This window comes from Maylandia zebra, linkage group LG12 (genome assembly GCF_041146795.1).
Source record: "Maylandia zebra isolate NMK-2024a linkage group LG12, Mzebra_GT3a, whole genome shotgun sequence".
Taxonomy (NCBI): domain Eukaryota; kingdom Metazoa; phylum Chordata; class Actinopteri; order Cichliformes; family Cichlidae; genus Maylandia; species Maylandia zebra.
Window position 1 is genome coordinate 17,984,848 of NC_135178.1, and position 19,105 is coordinate 18,003,952.

The 19,105-nt window shown below is 37.6% G+C and overlaps 1 protein-coding gene across 1 annotated transcript; it reads left to right on the forward strand.

Annotated features, from left to right (window-relative positions):
- The first annotated feature begins 3,031 nt into the window (after positions 1-3,031).
- Positions 3,032-5,043, forward strand: LOC101467544 (arrestin domain-containing protein 3-like). The gene is made up of 5 exons (XM_004544401.3): positions 3,032-3,088; positions 3,173-3,320; positions 3,631-3,727; positions 3,819-4,075; positions 4,235-5,043. The coding sequence occupies exons 2-5, from the start codon at positions 3,177-3,179 to the stop codon at positions 4,619-4,621; spliced, it is 885 nt and encodes a 294-aa protein (XP_004544458.2). The 5' UTR covers positions 3,032-3,088; positions 3,173-3,176; the 3' UTR covers positions 4,622-5,043.
- Positions 5,044-19,105: the final 14,062 nt, after the last annotated feature.

Consider the following 19,105-nt stretch of genomic DNA (forward strand, 5'->3'; position numbering starts at 1 on the left):
ACAACAATCAGAGCTTAGAGAAGGATAATATATAGTTTCAAATGTGGGCTGCGTAAAATGATGTGTTTCTTAGTCTGTATATGCATGCAGAAATGAGTTTTGTATGTGACTCACATATTTATTATATGCATGACTAGGGGAATTTAATTCAGCTGTGTTTCACTGAATCGTGTTTCTGATAAAAGAAACCAGAACATCAACAGTATTGTGATGATCATCACCATTTACAAGTGGTAAGCGCTGTGTATGGAAATTAATATTTTAAGCTATTACATAATTTAGTATTCCTTGACGTTCTTTTACTAACCATTTTGTGCTTGCAAAATTTATCAATTTCGATGCTTGTCTCCATTTTCGAACTGAAGATGTGAACTTAAGCAGTAGATCAATGGCTTACAATGGATTGGACTGTGGAGAGGACAAATACATACATTTGAAGCCTGACAGCATCTGGTATATACACAACTTTGGATAAACTGGGCTGTTTAAAAGGCCATTTGTATAAACTGCCCCTTTAAACAGCCCAGAGGAAGAGACATCTGTGTAACTGGTAGAGTCTAAAAACCCAAGCACAATACTACTATTATTATTATTATTATTATTATTATTATTATTATTATTATTATTAATAATAATAATAATAATAATAATAATAATAATAATAATAATAATAATAATAATAAAGTCAGCAATAAGTAGGATACCTACTGTTTTACCTACATGTTTTCTTAGTTACTGATGTTTAGAGAGGCCACACTTGTTATGGTTCACAGGAGTTGAGGAGTGAGCGATGAAAGTGATGCTATGGTATTTCTCTGCACTGGTTGTTTGCTGCTCTATGAGTTCAGCAGAAGAAGGTGAACCCACAGCTGAGAGTGGTTCCCTAGTGGGTGGGGGGATCATATTTCAGGTTCAATATTATAGTTACGTTCTTCCTAGTCTGAACCTCAGACAAGAACTGGCCAGAAGAATTGAGCTTTTTGAAGTTCTGCTTAGAGAACTAAGACAGAAACACCATCACCTGTATCTCACAACACATCTTAATGATTTACCTTCTCAGTGTTGCCATAATATTTTCGAGACAGGGAGGAAGCAAAACTGATTAGACTAAACACTAGACGAGAGGCCATCAAAATAAAACGGGAAACATGAGACAGACTAAGACACCGACTTGACACTGAGACCAGGACACATGACTGACAGGGGGTCATAGGAGATGTACGAACATGTGAACATGGGGCACAGTAACAGAAACCTAAAGACTAGAAACTAAGGATATAACACACAGTAGCAGATCAGTAGGGAGCACTAAAACCACGAATAACACTAAATTAAATAATATAAATTAATAAACACACACACACACACACACACACACACACACACACACACGCACGCACACACACACACACACACACACACACACACACACACACACACACACACACACACACACACACAAAACAATTTACACTAAAATCTACACTGCAATCTGGAAGAGTTAAATTGTTTCGACTGATTTTTTTTTTTTTTTTTTTACCGTTCAGACCAAACTGCATGCAGACTTTCTTAGAAACAAGTCTTTTCCCGCATAATCACGGGCGAGCCAAAATCAGTCCACGTCTCAGAATTCAGCGCAATTCGGCACAAAGGACACGATGGTTTCGTTTCAACACCCAAATGGGACGAATCTGAATCATTGCTGACGAAACAAAACAAACTCTCTCTGCTGAATGGGACGGAATATCTCCGAATAATCATACCGATACCCAATGCTCGCATCACACGGCAAATGCTTTTGCCCAGTCTGACTCCGACGAGTGATTTTGGTGATGCAAAAGTTTATAAGAGCATCCTTCAATTTTCTTAGCCCGGGGTTGGAGCCTATCGCTGTTGTCACGGGGTGAAATTTGCAATACTCTATACAGTTTTTGATTGATCGCTAGTCCATTACAGATGGACTAGCGATCAATTACCAGTACATCATAAGCATATTTTAATAGGTTTCGGGGTTTTACTGGAATATACTTTAAAAACCTGCCAATTTGCTGTGAATGTGATCTTCTTCTTGTGAACATCGTTTGTGGCCTGGTAGTTTTTCTCACATCACCCTAAACTGCGTAAATATATGACGTTTCTCTTTATATGATATTTAGATGTTGTGATATTGGGTAGAATCATAAATTACGATCTCACTCTTTAGGCGGAGCTTCCTGTCATATCTTGCTTCAGTTTATTAGTTCCTAGAAAAACGCTCTGCATTTCACTCGGCTCTGAAATGTCTCCGATAAAGAACTTAAATGTGACTTTTGAAACAATCAGTGACAACAGCAGTTATTCTGAAGGCGATACTATAGTGGGTACAGTCAGTTTCAGACTGACAAAAGAAGTCAAAGTCAAGAGCGTTTATGTAAAAGCCAAAGGGGACGCTAACGTAGAATGGACAGAAGTAGGTGTACCTGTCGAGAGACTGCAAAGTGCGCGCAGGAGATATTTCAAAGTGAAGGAATACTTGGTTGCAGAAAACGATGAAGGTAGGATGTCAAAGTCAAACAGAGTTTGTTGTACTTAAAGGTGTTTGTAGCTATGAAATTTATCAGGAAATTTGGCAATGTGTTGTATTAAAAAGCAAAATTGCTACAGTTAGATTCCTTACTTTAAAAAAAAAAGTTTTTTTTTCTTTTTATGAAGTGAAGAGTCTGAGGAAAGATATATCCCAAAATAATAAGAACAAAAATCTAAATAAATAAATGAATAAATAAAGACATGTTATCGAGGTGTGCATGATAGGATTCCAGGTCAAACCACAAAAAAGATTGAACTAATTCAAGTTGGTTAACTTGTCTTTTATTATCTGTTATTGGCAGCTATAGTTAAAAAATATTAACACTTTTATCTGTAATTCCAAACAAAACAAAAGCCAGACAAAAGGAAGTATCAATGGGTTAAATAGTGTAGCAGAGATAAAGAAAACAGTTAACTTTGAGAATATGAGATTGAGATCAAATGTTAATCAAACGACTCTTGCAGGGACTGTTCTTCCAAAAAGAGTGCACATCTTTAAGTTCAGGCTCAAAATCCCAGAGGGGTAAGTGAGAATTTGCAGCATCCAACATTAATACATATCTTGCTTTTGCAAATGAATGCATTCCTAATTAGTTCTGTTATACAGAAGGATGCCTTCGTCCTTTAAGGGAAAACATGGAAATATTGTCTACACCTTTGAAGCCAAGGTATCTAGGAGATGGCGACTGCCTTCGAAAGTGCTAAAAGAGATCAACTTTGTGTCAAAGTCCTGTCCACACACTCCTCAAATGATGGTAAACACTAGAGTGACATGTGTTAAACATCAGATTTTTGGAAAATGTGTTCTAACTATTCAATAAAAAATGTTTCAGATTCAAAAACCTGAATTACCTTTTACACTTTAAAGTTTTTTGTTTATACATCTTGGGGATAGTCATCAGTTCAAACATACCAACAGTGCAAATGTAACATACAAGAGAATTCAGCGTTGATTACCTGGACTAGATCTGAAGCCTAAAAACAACATTGAGGTATTTTCTTCTGCATTTTCTCCACATGAGGCATTTAGTTGATCTGGAAAAATGTTTATTTGGTTTGTTATAGTGTCCACAGTCCAGTTCAGTGCGTAAAAAGATGAGTGGTCTCTGCAAGGGACAGGTCCAGATCTGTGCTACCATTAACAGAGGAGTTTGTTCTCCAGGTAAAGTATCTGCAACGTGCTCTAGCAAATGTTGATAGACTAAAAAAAAAAAAAAAAAATGCAGCTTATTGTTAATATTTGCTTTTGACAGGTGAAACCTTGTCTGTTGTCGCCAAAATCTGCAACTCCTCTTCCAGGAACACAAGGCTCAAATTCAAACTTCAGCAGGTAACTGTGTACAGTTGCCAGGACAACACTAATAGCAGCAAGGAAACGCTGTTCAAAATGGTCGGAGACACTATCCGTCCAAACTCAGAGCAAACTGCCTCCTGCCAGCTGAAAGTTCCCAGCGATGCCATTCCCACCCTCCATAACTGTGAAATCATCTCAGTTGAATATTACATAAAGGTATGAAACAATACATGATTTGTATTACCTCAGAAATGAACCTGCTTTTTTGCAAACATTTGTGGATAAATAATAAAAAGTAAATATGTGTCTTAACACAACATCTTTATTGCAGATTATAATGCTTTACAAGTTTCTTCATCTCTGACTGTTTCCCAGGTGTATCTGGACGTTAGTTTTGCCCTTGACCCAGAGGTGGTGTTTCCACTGGTCATCCTTCCTTCTAAATTTGCTCCAGCTCAGAGTCGTGAGGCTGTGGGGCCTGAGACAGTTGAGTCTCCAGTTTACAGCGAGTTCACATCCTCTACTTTCACCACTGGATTGGATCCTATACTCACAGGGTCAGGTGTTTATCAATACCCCACCCCAGATCCCACTCAGCATGCAAATATAACAAGTGATTATAACCAGTGGCCACAAGGTGCTGCTTCACAGGGTTCAGTTCCAGCTTTCATAGCACCATCTGTGCAACATCCAGGCCCTACTGCTCTCCATGGAGAAGAACCTCCACTATATTTGTCCATTTACCAGCATCAGAATGAATGAATGACTGTAGAAGCTGAACTGGATTTATTAAGCGAACAAGCCTTAAATAAACTGTAAGCAATTTCTTTAGACACTTGGATAATTGTTCAGACATTTTTTCGTACTGAGAATGTTACCTTGAAATGAACTGAATATACTTTTTGGGATTCCTAACCTGGATAATTGAGCATGTGTCAAGACATTTTGTAAATCCTACATATGAATATATTCCTGGTCCCAGACTGTCTCAAGATGTACCATAATGTTTCTGACTTTTTGTGGGTAACATGTATCGGAAAATGTGACATAGAGCTGGGCTTTTAGGAGTTATGGTGAACAACTCCAGTCCAATTGACATCCTCCACTGATGTTGCTTTTTTTATTTTTTGTTTTTTCAAAGGCCAAAACATGCATTGCCTACTTTTTGTGCTAGTATTGTGTTTGCGTCCCCCATTGAAGATAAAAATAAATATAAGCTTATTAAAGTTTGATAAAACTGAATATTTTAACATTTAATTTAGATCTTTATTCATTCATGTTGATTCATTGGTTCATATGTGCAACAAACTTTTTTGTTCTTTTTACCAAAACATGTTTTATACCCAAGCTTAAAGATCATTAAGTAGGAAATAATTTTGAATCATAAGCCTGACATTTATCAGCTGAAAAACAGGACAAAAAATGTTTTGCTCCAGCTGTTTTTATGTGCAGGGAGTAGGGAATTTTATCCCGATAGCATCCTATGTGGTGAATCTTTACAGAGAAAAACACCACATAACCATTCAGCCCCACAAACATTCCTCAAAGACTTGTTGTCTTGCTAAAACAGATTTACACCCCTTTAAACCTAATTAGTATTCCATGGAGTCGTAGCACCTTGGTTGCAGGCAATAACTCATGTGTGCCACAGTGGCAAACATTGCATGTTTATCAGTAAAGGTGGTATCGGTTGCAATGGTTTTCTAGTGGAAGGAGAAACTGTACTGTTAGCATTTGTAAAAAGGTCTGCCAGTCATGGGTGGAGAATAGGGACAGCACTTGTAAGAGTGATCTTGAATAGTTTAAACTCCTCTGGACAGTTGTGAAGCATTTCATTGCAAACAAAGAAATCTAAATGATACTTAAACATTTCATTCCTCCTTAAGAGGATTAAAAAGTGTTACATGGTCACTATTTATTGTATTTATTGCTCATCTATTGATATTGTGAATGCTTAGCTCCTCCCACCTGCTGCTGTTGCTCAGACAACACAAGCACATGACCATAGGATAGGCTACTTTCGCCTGCCACCAAAATGGGAAAAGTGCTACTGAACGTCTGTTTTTTCCTCTTCATCATTTTCAAAGGTAACATGTGTCGCTGTTTACCTCAGTAATATAGCTGTTATTTTTAAAAAACAGTTTTAATTTTAGCTGTTCGAACTGTTGTAAACATTTCTTAAGTAGCTGAAAGGCATTTTGCAAGTGCTGCCCCCGCGACCCGGCCTTGGATAAAGCGGATGAAGATGGATGGATGGATGGATGGATGGATGAAGCTGATAAAAGAGATAATAAATTTAATCTGTCTATACAAACAAAAACTGTGGGTGAGAAGTTTAAGGTCATGCCCAAAATTTCTTGTTTTCACTGAAAGCTCGTACATATATTGATAAAAAACGCTGACAGGGTTTGAACCATTGATTTTTACGTTAAAATGTTTTAGTTTTGTCAAACTATCATATGTTCGCAGCATTCATGCTCTTCCAGACCTTTTTTTATTGTAGCTGTAACTTTGTTGAAGTAATGTGGATACATTTCATTCCTTTCTATGCGCCCTGGGACTGGCTTTGTTCTGTTATGTGTGGGTTCAGACAAAGATCATAGCTTACAGCAGCACCCGCAGGTTGCCGGATTTCATTCCCTTGTAGATGTCAGCATTTTTGGGATCACTGCTTTTGTTAATGGTACCTAATGAATTGTGAGTTGGTTTAACAGAGAAACAGGTCTGCAGGTGTCATTTTCTCAAAAACCACCAGAATTTTGTCCTATTTGTAAAGCAAAGCAGGTGCAGTTATGACTCCTGTATTACATCAGAACTATGAAAAAACAGCAGTGTTTAAAATGAAGGGCATATTTATAGACTATAACTGATTGACACCTCTAAAGGCTTTTATTTAAACAGCTAGATTTTTTTATATGTAATAAAGTGTGAACTTCACTGCTTGGTCAGTTAGTCTTGGTTTCAAATGCATTACACATAGGTTCAGTCAGTGGTTTCAAAGCACAGCATTGCAGAGCTAAACAGATGAAGCTCCATTGCAGGATTTATCAACCTAAAACAATAACGACAACAAAAAAATAAACATGTGTTTGTTTATTTAGTTGTTTTACTGTTGAATGAAGTGCTCTTGTGTGGTTACAAGCTGCATGTTGAGCCATGTTTGCCTGGATTTGCATGTGTTTGTCCACTTAAGTAGTAATGTTAATGTGGTTGACACACAGAAAATGAGTACAGCAGAGAGCAGTTGTAGGTTACCTAGATAAGGTTGTGGTTCTCTACAGGTAAGCATGTGGGCTTGGTACTGACTGCTAACCAGTTATATTACCTTGTTCTAAATAATAAAATATACAGCTTTTTGCATATCAGACATACCAAATGCATCTTTTAACACACATTTATTACATATAATTTATGGGTACTTTAATTATTTATTCTTTTATGTTTTATTTGTATGTTGTCATCCACAGAGCTGTCTGCCTTAAAGATTCAAAACAAGCTGCTGGGTAAATGTCTGCAGGTTACAGAAGGAACCGAAGGAGGTAGAGTGTCACTGGGCGAATGCAGCCCATGCTCACCTATACAGGAATGGCGTTGGCACCAAGAGAGCCAGGCTGTCAGCAACTACCACACTGGAGAATGTCTGACTGCACCAAGAGAGCAATATGAAGGTGTGCATCTGCAGCCCTGTGTCTTCAGAACTGCAAGTGGCAAGGATGGTGATAGAAGAGAGCCAGGAAGCCAGGTATGGACATGCTCCAGAGAAGGCCACCTCACTGTGGTAGGGAAGGGGCTCCACCTTACTGCTACAAAACAATCCACTTTGGTCTTCCTTTCAAGAGGACATAAGAAGGTAATAATATTAAGGATGGAGAAAAGAAATTTTCCATGTATGATAATAGCATCTTAATTACATTATTTTAAATGTATTTAAAAGCTAGAGAATATTGTTGAATGTTTTCACAAAGCTGAAAGATAAAAACGTTTGCCTCTGGTTCTTTAGAAGCAGGGGAGCAGGTGGAGAACACTTGACAGCCAGACGCTATGCAATGGCAAAACCAGCCAACATAAAAATATCAATCCTCACCTACATCTGGGGGAATCGTTGGAACCAGAGATTCTTTCCAGTCATATATCTGATGTATACAGACAGGATGAAACAGGTAAGAATATCTCAGCCATAATTTACCCAGTGTTGTGTATGTGCATGTAAACACATAACCATTTTAGAAGTCTTTGATTGAACCACTCCTATTCGGGCCTGTTTTAGACAATGACTTGCAATAAGATAAATTTATGCAAGACATAGTTTAGGCTTACAATCGGGGTTAAAGTAGTATTCTGGCACCTTTAGTTAAAGTTGTTCTTCTAGTGATGGCATTGAGATATTTGCTCAGTCATTAGAAAAACATGACATCCCATAACTGCTTACACCTTTGACACATCTTTTTTTCCCTCATCCGTGGGGTGTATTCATAGTGCAGACAAAGGAGTGTGCATAAATGGAGTAACAACAGCAAGTGGCAGTAGTAACTTGAAATAAAGCTCAAGAGATACCATCAAATACACAAACTGTTTTTGTGAAGCTTGTCTCACAAAATGTGTCTGCAAGAAAATGTGCAGTTGTTAAATTTTCAAAGGAGAGAAAAAAGTTGTAAATTTACAGTGTAGAACTGGAAAAAGATTTAAGAAAGAGAGCAGAGAAAGATGAGAAATTATTTTCAAAGGTCTATTCATCTCACTGTTGAAATGCTAAATACTCAAAGAGCACTGAATACTGGTGCATGAGCATACATCAGCTGGTCACAGTTTGTACACAAATAAATGTCATACTATTAGAGTACCCAAACTACCCATGTCACACTTAACCCTTGGCTATAACAGTTATTTGTTTTTAATCCAAATGAAGTATAATATACACTTATGTCACATAATAATAATGATTCTATATTTTTTTTATATAGATTTGACTCCTTCTTATTTTAGCACCAGATCCCCTGCAGATCCAATGATTTTTCTCCATGTGGACAGTGGTAAGATCTGCAAATAAAAATAATAAAATAATACTAATAGAAGAGTGAATGTCCAGTTTTATTTATGTAAATATTTGATTTATTGTTGATGTTTGTACACTATAGAAAGCAATATTTACTTTTCCAACACTAGATGGAGACAAATATAAGAGAGACAGCAAAGGTTGTAGTGGATGTAGAGAAGTTTTTTTTTTCAAACTGTGTTTCGACAAAAACCGATGATATGTATTTGCAGCAGTTACTAGTTAGCAGAGGAGTAAATATGAATTGCATAAAACAAATGATGCTTTTTTTGGTTTGTATTCACATACACATGTTTATAGAGATTTCCTAGAAAATGGCAATGGTGGTGTTAAGTTTATTATCTCTGTTCCTGGGGAGTGTGACTCTTTTCTTCAGTATTTACGCTGATAGGTGAGTGGCTAAAACACATAAAACATGCATTATTTATATAGATTCACTATTGGAATAAAACAAGTACTTCTTTACTTTTTAAATACTTAGTAATTTAAAGGTACACTCAGCATTTTATAGACTATACTATACTGTACTTATATAAATATACTTAAAATAGTTTGAAATGATCATTATTATTGTTATTAAGTATTGGTAGTAGTAGTAGTACACTGTGAGAAAGAACAGGAAATGTCTGCTATACTTATTAAAGGATTTGCAAACATGCGTGCAGTATAAAAGGCAAAGAGTCTGTATTATTTTAAGGAGTTTCCATCCATTCGCTTCTGTTTATCCTTTTCAGGGTTGCGGGAGCCTATCCCAGCTGTCATAGGGTGAGAGGCAGGGGTACACCCTGAACAGGTTGCCAGTCTGTCGCAGGGCTAACACACAGAGACAGACAACCATTCGCTTTCTTGTAATTTCTTTTAGTAGTATTCAGGAATAATTCACCAAGCTTCTTGAAGGACATTCAAGGCTCTTCTTTGGATGCTAGGTACCTTTTTTCCTTCCTTTAAGATGATCCCACAGGTCCAGGCTCTGGGGAGGAGTCTTTTGGTGTTTGGGTCATTGTCATGTTGAAAAGTTAAGCTGTTGTTCATTAGATGCTTTACAGCTGTTGTTGGATGGTGAATCAAAATCTGATGGCAGTTTTTTGGATTCATAAATCCATCAATGCTTTCACAATTCCAGACATCATTGGCTGAAATGCAGCACAAAACCATTACAGAGCCTCCACCATGTTTTCCAGATGGCTGTAGGCACTTGCTATTGTACCTCCCTCTTTACCTCCTCCGTACATGATTTCTCTGTTTCCATTCTTAAGGAAGGGTCACCACTGAGATCATTTCTGATACAATATTGACGAACAATTTTATGCCTGTCAAACTGTGATATCTTTTTTTTTTTTTTTTTTTTTCCTACATTCAAATCAGAGATGGGAACAAATTATGTGCTGGTAGTAACAAAGTGCCTAAAGATACAAAAACAAATGGTCAGATACAATGACTGGATTAAAAATGAGCAAAAAGACAGCCAATGTCCGAGGAAAAACTTTGAAGACCTTCAGAAAGCCTGGAGAAATATTGCTCATAACAATATAAAAAATTACAAAACTCTCTGTCTCATTAGAGACAAGGTATAAGAAAAAAGGGGTGGTTCAATACTTTTGCAAGTTTAAATTGTTACACTAAATACAATCACATCCAAAAGAAATCTGAAACAGGAATCTGTGTAGTCCTGTGAAAGAACACACTTGATAGGATAGGTAGCCTTTGTCAGTGCGCCCCAGGGTGGCTGTGGCTACAATGTAGCTTGCCATCACCAGTGTGTGAATGTGTGTGTGAATGGGTGGATGACTGGATATGTAAAGTGCTTTGGGGTCCTTAGGGACTAGTAAAGCGCTATATAAATACAGGCCATTTACCATTTACCATGTTTTAGCAAATTCATCCCAGTGTCAGATTTTGCAATGCTTGGAGAAACTGAAAGAAAAAAAGTGTTACATCACATAATTTACAGAATATTAATTATTTTCAGAGAAGAATCTTTTAATTAAAGCTTCTTCTCTGTAAAAAAAAAAAGAAAAAGTTTTGCAGCACAGCAGCAAGTTGCAGCTGATCAAACCACAAGACTGCTGGAACAATTTTCTTTGGACACGTGAAATCAGTACAACATGTCATACTGATAGGCATGGCTGGGTGATGATTTGTATTTGTTTTACAGCCTTTTTACCCCGTCAGACCTGGACACCTTGCAGTCGTTGAGTGAGCTTGGCTGAAACTGGGTCATGCAGCAGGATAATGATCAGAAGCACAGCAGCAAGTCTAAAAACAAAAAACAAAAAACAGAAAATGATGGTGGCTAAGACAAAGTCCAGACCTCATTCCAAATGAAATGCTGTGGTGGGACCTTAGGAGAACTTTGCACAAATGAACACCAACAAACCTCAGAACTGAACTGAAGCAATGTTGCAAAAACGAATGGGCCAAAATTCCTTCACAATGAGTGAGAGAATGAAAGTCATACAGAAAACAAATACTTCACATTGTTGCTGCCAAAAGTTGTTCTATGAGCTACTGGAATGGGGTGTGTGTAGTTTTTGAGCAGACAGGTACAGTGGGGCAAAAAAGTATTTAGTCAGCCACCGATTGTGCAAGTTCCCCCACTTAAAATGATGACAGAGGTCAGTAATTTGCACCAGAGGTACACTTCAACTGTGAGAGACAGAATGTGAAAAAAAAAAATCCATGAATCCACATGGTAGGATTTGTAAAGAATTTATTCGTAAATCAGGGTGGAAAATAAGTATTTGGTCACCTCAAACAAGGAAAATCTCTGGCTCTCACAGACCTGTAACGTCTTCTGTAAGAAGCTTTTCTGTCCCCCACTCGTTACCTGTATGAATGGCACCAGTTTGAACTCATCATCTGTATAAAAGACACCTGTCCACAGCCTCAAACAGTCAGACTCCAAACTCCGCCATGGCCAAGACCAAAGAGCTTTCGAAGGACACCAGGAAAAGTATTGTAGACCTGCACCAGACTGGGAAGAGTGAATCTACAATAGGCAAGCAGCTTGGTGTGAAAAAATCAACTGTGGGAGCAATCATCAGAAAATGGAAGACATACAAGACCACTGATAATCTCCCTCGATCTGGGGCTCCACGCAAGATCTCATCCCGTGGGGTCAAAATGATCATGAGAACGGTGAGCAAAGATCCCAGAACCACACGGGGGGACCTGGTGAATGACCTGCAGAGAGCTGGGACCAAAGTAACAAAGGTCACCATCAGTAACACACTACAACGGCAGGGAATCAAATCCCGCAGTGCCAGACGTGTTCCGCTGCTGAAGCCAGTGCATGTCCAGGCCCGTCTGAAGTTTGCCAGAGAGCACGTGGATGATACAGCAGAGGATTGGGAGAATGTCATGTGGTCAGATGAAACCAAAGTAGAACTTTTTGGTATAGACTCAACTCGTCGTGTTTGGAGGAAGAAGAATACTGAGTTGCATCCCAAGAACACCATACCTACTGTGAAGCATGGGGGTGGAAACATCATGCTATGGGGCTGTTTTTCTGGCAAGGGGACAGGACGACTGATCCGTGTTAAGGACAGAATGAATGGGGCCATGTATCGTGAGATTTTGAGCCAAAACCTCCTTCCATCAGTGAGAACTTTGAAGATGAAATGAGGCTGGGTCTTCCAACATGACAATGATCCAAAACACACCGCCCGGGCAACAAAGGAGTGGCTCCGTAAGAAGCATTTGAAAGTCCTGGAGTGGCCTAGCCAGTCTCCAGACCTCAACCCCATAGAAAATCTGTGGCGGGAGTTGAAAGTCCGTGTTGCTCGGCGACAGCCCCAAAACATCACTGCTCTCGAGAAGATCTGCATGGAGGAATGGGCCAAAATACCAGCTACTGTGTGTGCAAACCTGGTAAAGACCTATAGTAAATGTTTGACCTCTGTTATTGCCAACAAAGGTTATGTTACAAAGTATTGAGTTGTATTTTTGTTATTGACCAAATACTTATTTTCCACCCTGATTTACGAATAAATTCTTTACAAATCCTACCATGTGGATTCATGGATTTTTTTTTCACATTCTGTCTCTCACAGTTGAAGTGTACCTCTGGTGCAAATTACTGACCTCTGTCATCATTTTAGGTGGGGGAACTTGCACAATCGGTGGCTGACTAAATACTTTTTTGCCCCACTGTATATAACTATATCTATATAGAGATATGTTCAATGGAGTTTATTGTTATGAGAAAAAAACCCCAAGAAAGTAGAATCGTTAACATTTTTTGATGCTTTCACAATAGAAAAAAAGATTCTCGTGATTTCTTGTATAAATACTTGAGGGAATGCTTGTTAGATGGCAGTGGCTTAAGCCTTCAATTGGATAAATACTTGGGAAAGTAATATGTGGTTTTTTCTAGGTTCTAAGCTTTACGACGATTAGACGTCCCTGCCCAGTGGTGGCTAGTGTTGCTTACTTCCATTAACATAGATATCCATTTACCTAATGCTTATAGGTATTTCACTAGTGTAATTTACCATTTAACTTTGTCTTTTTTAGTTGTATTCCAAAATTTCTAAATTGCTGCTCTTATTTACATTTTAAACAGCATCACAAACTTTTGGAACTGATTCAAAAATACTGCATGGTAATGGCTGACATAAAATATTGTACAATTATGGCTAATTACTGAAAACCACCTATAGAGGGGGTTTGTCTTGTTGCATGCAAACATTGCAGCCAATTTATGGTGCATTTGGTGCAAAGTAAGAATACCGTTGCTCAGTGTAACCATTTGTGTTTTGCAGTGTATACGACAATAAACTTCTTGAATCTTGAAGTTTATAATGACAATAAAAGTTACAGAAAACATGGTATTTTCTTGTGGCACAGAAACTTCCCAGCAGGAGGAGTCGTTCTACAAGACAAAACCAAAGGCTATGTAAAAGTGTTTGTGCAAAGAGACCTGGCTGTTGTTGATCCCTCCTTTTTGATAGATCTGTGTGTAGACCAGACAGTGTCAGGGGAAAAGAATTTGACAAGAGAACAAAGAAACTGAACAATATATAAAACTTCTGTTTTGCAAAAATGCACTCACAAGTTTTCTATGTGCTTTAAATGTACAAATATATCCTTTTTCTTCCATCAGAGAAAGTAAGTCTTGCAGCTCTCCTGCCGTGGTTGTGTTTATCCTAATGACAGAGCACAAAGTTTACTGAACAAAATACAGCAATCCATCCCCTGTTCCAAACCACATCCACATGCCAGATTAAAAATTGGAGGTTATATATATATATTTTTTTCTCTTTTGGTGAAATGTGTCAACAATTTTGCTTCTACAGCTTACAGCTTTTCATGCTTGTATTGGATTGGCCTTAAACCCAACCCGGGTAGGTATTATGAAGCAACTTCAACAAACCCAAGATATTTTTTATCTTTGAAAGATAACAGCCACAGTGCCACTAATCTATGCCAAAAGTGAAGCCAACTCCTTTTAAATATTGATATTGTAGTGGCATAGAAACCGTCTTCTCAGTTGTTGGGTTTTTTGTTTTTGTTTTTTGCTACAGTATATTTTAACAAATCATTTCATCATAAGTAAAGAAAAAACTCTATTATAACTCTTAGAATTTGTTTATGCTGGCATGACTTCTATGTATTGCTACACCAGAAAGACTCAAACAATTCTTTTCGTATCTGAGTCCCACCCTAAAACAGGTCACAGGTAAATCTGTCCAGGTTTTTGTAATATGATTGCATTTATCTAAAAAGGGATTGCCGCTAGGTAATCAATCACTGGCAACAGTAAAACCACAAATTTCTTGCATTAAAAATAATTCAAAAACAAAATATGTGGACTTGAAATAAAAGCATGTGAGAGGATGAAGTAATGATTTCAGATTCACAATTTATTTCAGGTCATTTACAGACATAGTGTAGAAATGATTGTAATAACATTGTCTGGCTACACTGACCTATAGATACACCCTTAATTTAGCATGGCTCATGTGCACACCTTCAAACATCTTTTAGTGAAAGTGTTGACACCGAGTGACTGTCATTTTAAATCCAGTCTGCCCGAGTACTGAGAGAAAACAATGGAAAATGTATCACCGCCTGTGTGCGAAACTGTGTGCAAAGTCTTTATAGGTGGTGGCTGGTGGTGACATGCATGAAAAAGAGGTGTGTGAGAGAGTTAGTCAGCACTTTCAGTACCTGGAGGATTACCAGTTTTCACAGGTTTTATTATATAATTCATTTTTTTACTTGGTTGTTTTGAAGCAATGGAGCTCTTCAAACTTCTGCAATGTAACATATTTGTATTTGTTAGTGCTGGTTGAAAAAACAGAGCACCATCAAAACGGTTGCAATATTTAACACAATACAGGATTTATGGTACCTGGCTTTGGATAAACGATAGATGATTGGTGGAACATAAAACCATTTGCTTTTCATCCCATATTGATTATATCACATCAGACAGTAAAAAAAAGATGACACAACAATTCATGACACCACTGCACATTTAAAAAAAAAAAGCAGATTATATAAATACTAATGAGCCATTAGACCAGGGGTGGGGAACTCCAGGGCTGGTCAACACACCTGAATCAAATGCTTAGTTCATTACCAGGCCTCTGGAGAACTCCAAAACATGTCGAGGAGGTAATTTGGTAATTTGAATCAGCTGTGTTGGACAGTGTTTCCATACTGTCCACACCAGTTCACCAGTTCATTTCACACCTGTCTATGATTAGAAAATAGGAGACGATTAGAAGGAAGGAACAGAAACAGCTATAAAGAAATGTTCACATGTGGCTTCTTCTTTGAATGACAGACCTTTAACCTGAATTTGTGGTTGGCAAACTGTGTGATTTCTGCAAATGATCCTAAACCCATGTAGTGATTATCGTGACAACACCATGCCTGTTTTTGATGCAATACAATCTGAGGGACGGAGGATCATGTATTGATTTAGATTTCTCATATTCTTGGTAACTTTTGATATATTTACAGTAGATAATGAACTAAAACTTGTCAGAATTTTTCCATGGTGGAACATTATGTTTTTTAGATGCCATTATTGAACCTCCGCCTAAGATGTTCATGACCTAGTCTTGCTAACCTGTTGCCAATTATCCTAGTTAGTTGCAAAATCTCTCTCCAGATATTTCTATTTAGTACCATTTACTTATCGAGTCTTTTTTCTTACCCCCATCCCAACCTTTCTGAGACAGGCTGTTCCCATTAAGTTACAAAGGAGCTAATATTTTCTAATTGAATAGTAAAATGTCTCATTTAATATAAATGTAAACATTTTAAACATAAATTTGCTTTCTGTGTTTTATTGTGACTAATTCATGGTTGTATGATATTTGTGAATCATTGCATTTTATTTCTATTTGCATTTTACACATCATCCCAACATTTTTTGCAGATTTAAAACTGGATATTCCAAATACATAGACACACTACACACACACACATTGTTCACTTTGATACTAATTGTGATTTACAGGCAAAACACAAGGCTTCAAATATTTTAAGATTACACACTGAAATACTGCTGAGTTTTAAATGTGCTTTGTGCTGCATTTTAGGTATCTGGGTTATTGCATTTTCCATAGCCTTTAAATATTCTGTTGTTGATGATCATGTGGAGAAATAAATCACTGAATCACAGGTTAGCCTTGGCCAAAGTATTGAAGTACTATAACCTCTGGAGCTTTAGGGTATATAGCATTTATCACACATGGCCTGCACATGGTACCAACATGTTCCATACTACGCATAGCAAAACAGACCATAAGTGTCTGTTCATGTGTGAAAACATTTTTATTGCTCAAACATAGAGTGCAAGTTCTTTGAACTTACCCGGGGAATTCATATAGTGTTCTTACTTTGTTTACTTCTTCTTTGCTTTAATCCATACTGACAGACATTATGATATTAGGTTAAAACATCTGTGCATTTGTCAATGTCTCTGATATCTGTATTTCATCTTTCCTGTGAAAAAATGTTGTCTAGCTGGTAAGTCTAGCCAGCTGCAAATGCTTTGATAAAACTCCAGCATGAGCAAATAGTGTGGCTTAAAGGATATAATGGGGATTCAATAGGTACATTCGGTACCAAACCATGTAATAATGAATGAATATACTTGGTATGTGAAATGTTATATTGAAAGTATTATATTGTTTTAGCATGAAAACATTCTGTTTTGGGTAGAAGGGTTCCTTCTTTAACTCGAGCTTTCACTGGCGGTAGATGTAATACTAAAAGCTTATGTGTCTCACCTCTATGATTACTCCAAAACTTCTTGTAAGGTAGAAGACCTGCTAGAACAAGCAGCATTTTTATGGCCAGTAAAAGCAGGTTTTTTTTTTTCATGGACAAATAAATGTGATCTTTTGCTTGGATTCATTTGGTGACGCTGAAGATGTATAAAAGTTTTTATACTTGATTTGTATCCACTGCTAAGAATTGTGGCAACTAGAAAACCTCACGAGCACCTCTTCAAATCTAAGGGACGGTAACATTTAATGTTTAAATGTTTTCATTTTTAAGTTTCAGAGCTATGATGTCCAGCTATCATTTTAAGAAGAAAGAGCAGCATTGAGAGCGCACTCAGTGTTCTGATAATAAAATTGCAATGTTTATTTTACCAGTGTTTCCTAGATCACTAGATTAATGATTTTCTGCTGGATTAATCTCATCTTTTTGCCACAGTTATAGACTTTTGTATATACACTACCAGTCAAAGGTTTTAGAACACCCCAATTTTTCCAGTCTTTTTTTAATTGAAAATTCTGCAGATTAATGTCTCTAATGAAAGCATGATACAAATAAGCAATTGGAGTTTAAAAAAAAAAGAAATTGCTGAATCAATTTATAGACCAAAATGTATTCTAAACTTTTGACAGATCAAAGTAGCCACCTTTGGCAGAAATAACAGCTGAACACACCCGTGGCTTTCGTTCTACAATAGAAATCAAATATTCTTCAGAAAGTTCTTCCGACATGTGTTGCAGAAGTTCCCATAAACGTGTGGCACTTGTAGGTTGCTTTGCTTTCACTCTTCTGTCCATTTCATCCTAAACCAGCTCGATGGGGTTTAAGTCTGGAGACTGTGCTAGACACTCCATCTTTTCAAACTTACCATCTTGTTCTCTTTTCCTGAGGTAATTCTGGCTTAGCTTGGACTTTGGGTCATTATCTTGCTTTAGGATGAACCTCTGACCAAGTAGGTGCATACCAGAGGGTATTGCATGGCAATGCAGAATGCCGCAGTAGCCATTTTGGTTCAGGGTGCCTCTGACTCTGTACAAGACAATGACCCTGAATCCAGCAAAACAGCCCCAAACCATCACACTCGTCCTGTCAAACCTGCAACTTAAAGTCTTCTCCTCACAGTTGAACCTGAGACTTGTTTACTTTGACCACTATTAAACTGTGCTTGAAAGTGTTGCCCTGTGAGCCACCTATCACGCAAGCTGTTAACTCTCAGAAACTTGTCCTCTGATTCAGTTGTGGCTTTGTATTATCAGTTGTGGCTTCCTGTCAGAGTTTGGACCAGTTTCTGAGTGCCTTTGATGGTGAAGGAAATTGTACTGACACCTTGAATTTGGCAGTTTCTCTTTAGGAAAGACCTACATTTTTAAGTGTTATGATGGTGTGTCTCTCTTCCATTGTTACTTGCCTCTTTCCTGCAATACAATACTGTTCACCTGATGCTCACAAGGGTATGGTACCACAGTCTGTTCCAACACTGCTTTTGTGCAGACAAGAGGGGGTTGTAAGTAATCCAGAAAAGTTGGAACACCTGTAGGAATTAGTAGCGCCAGCTTTCAAGGTTCGATCAACCATTGCTGCAGAACAGCTTTAAATTGTTAACCCATTTTGTGTTCCCTGTAAAAGGTCTTTTGTATAGTTTGGACATGTACAGAATTTTTCACTTTTAACGTTACTTTTTTTTAAACCTCTGGCAGTTCACCACTTCCCTTTGTACCATTTCAAGCTATTCACTGGACTTAAACAAGTTGAATTGTAATAAATAACTGGAAAAAATTGGGGCATGTAGTGTACATTTTATCAAAGTCTCTGGTGTAGATCGCCCTCCTAGGGATTAGTTTGTGTTGAAGAAGAGTCATGTGATGCATGAAAGGCACCTTATGAGCGCAAAGAGTGTCTGAAACGGAAAAAGCAACATAAGAAAGCTGATAACGGCTGTTGTCATAATA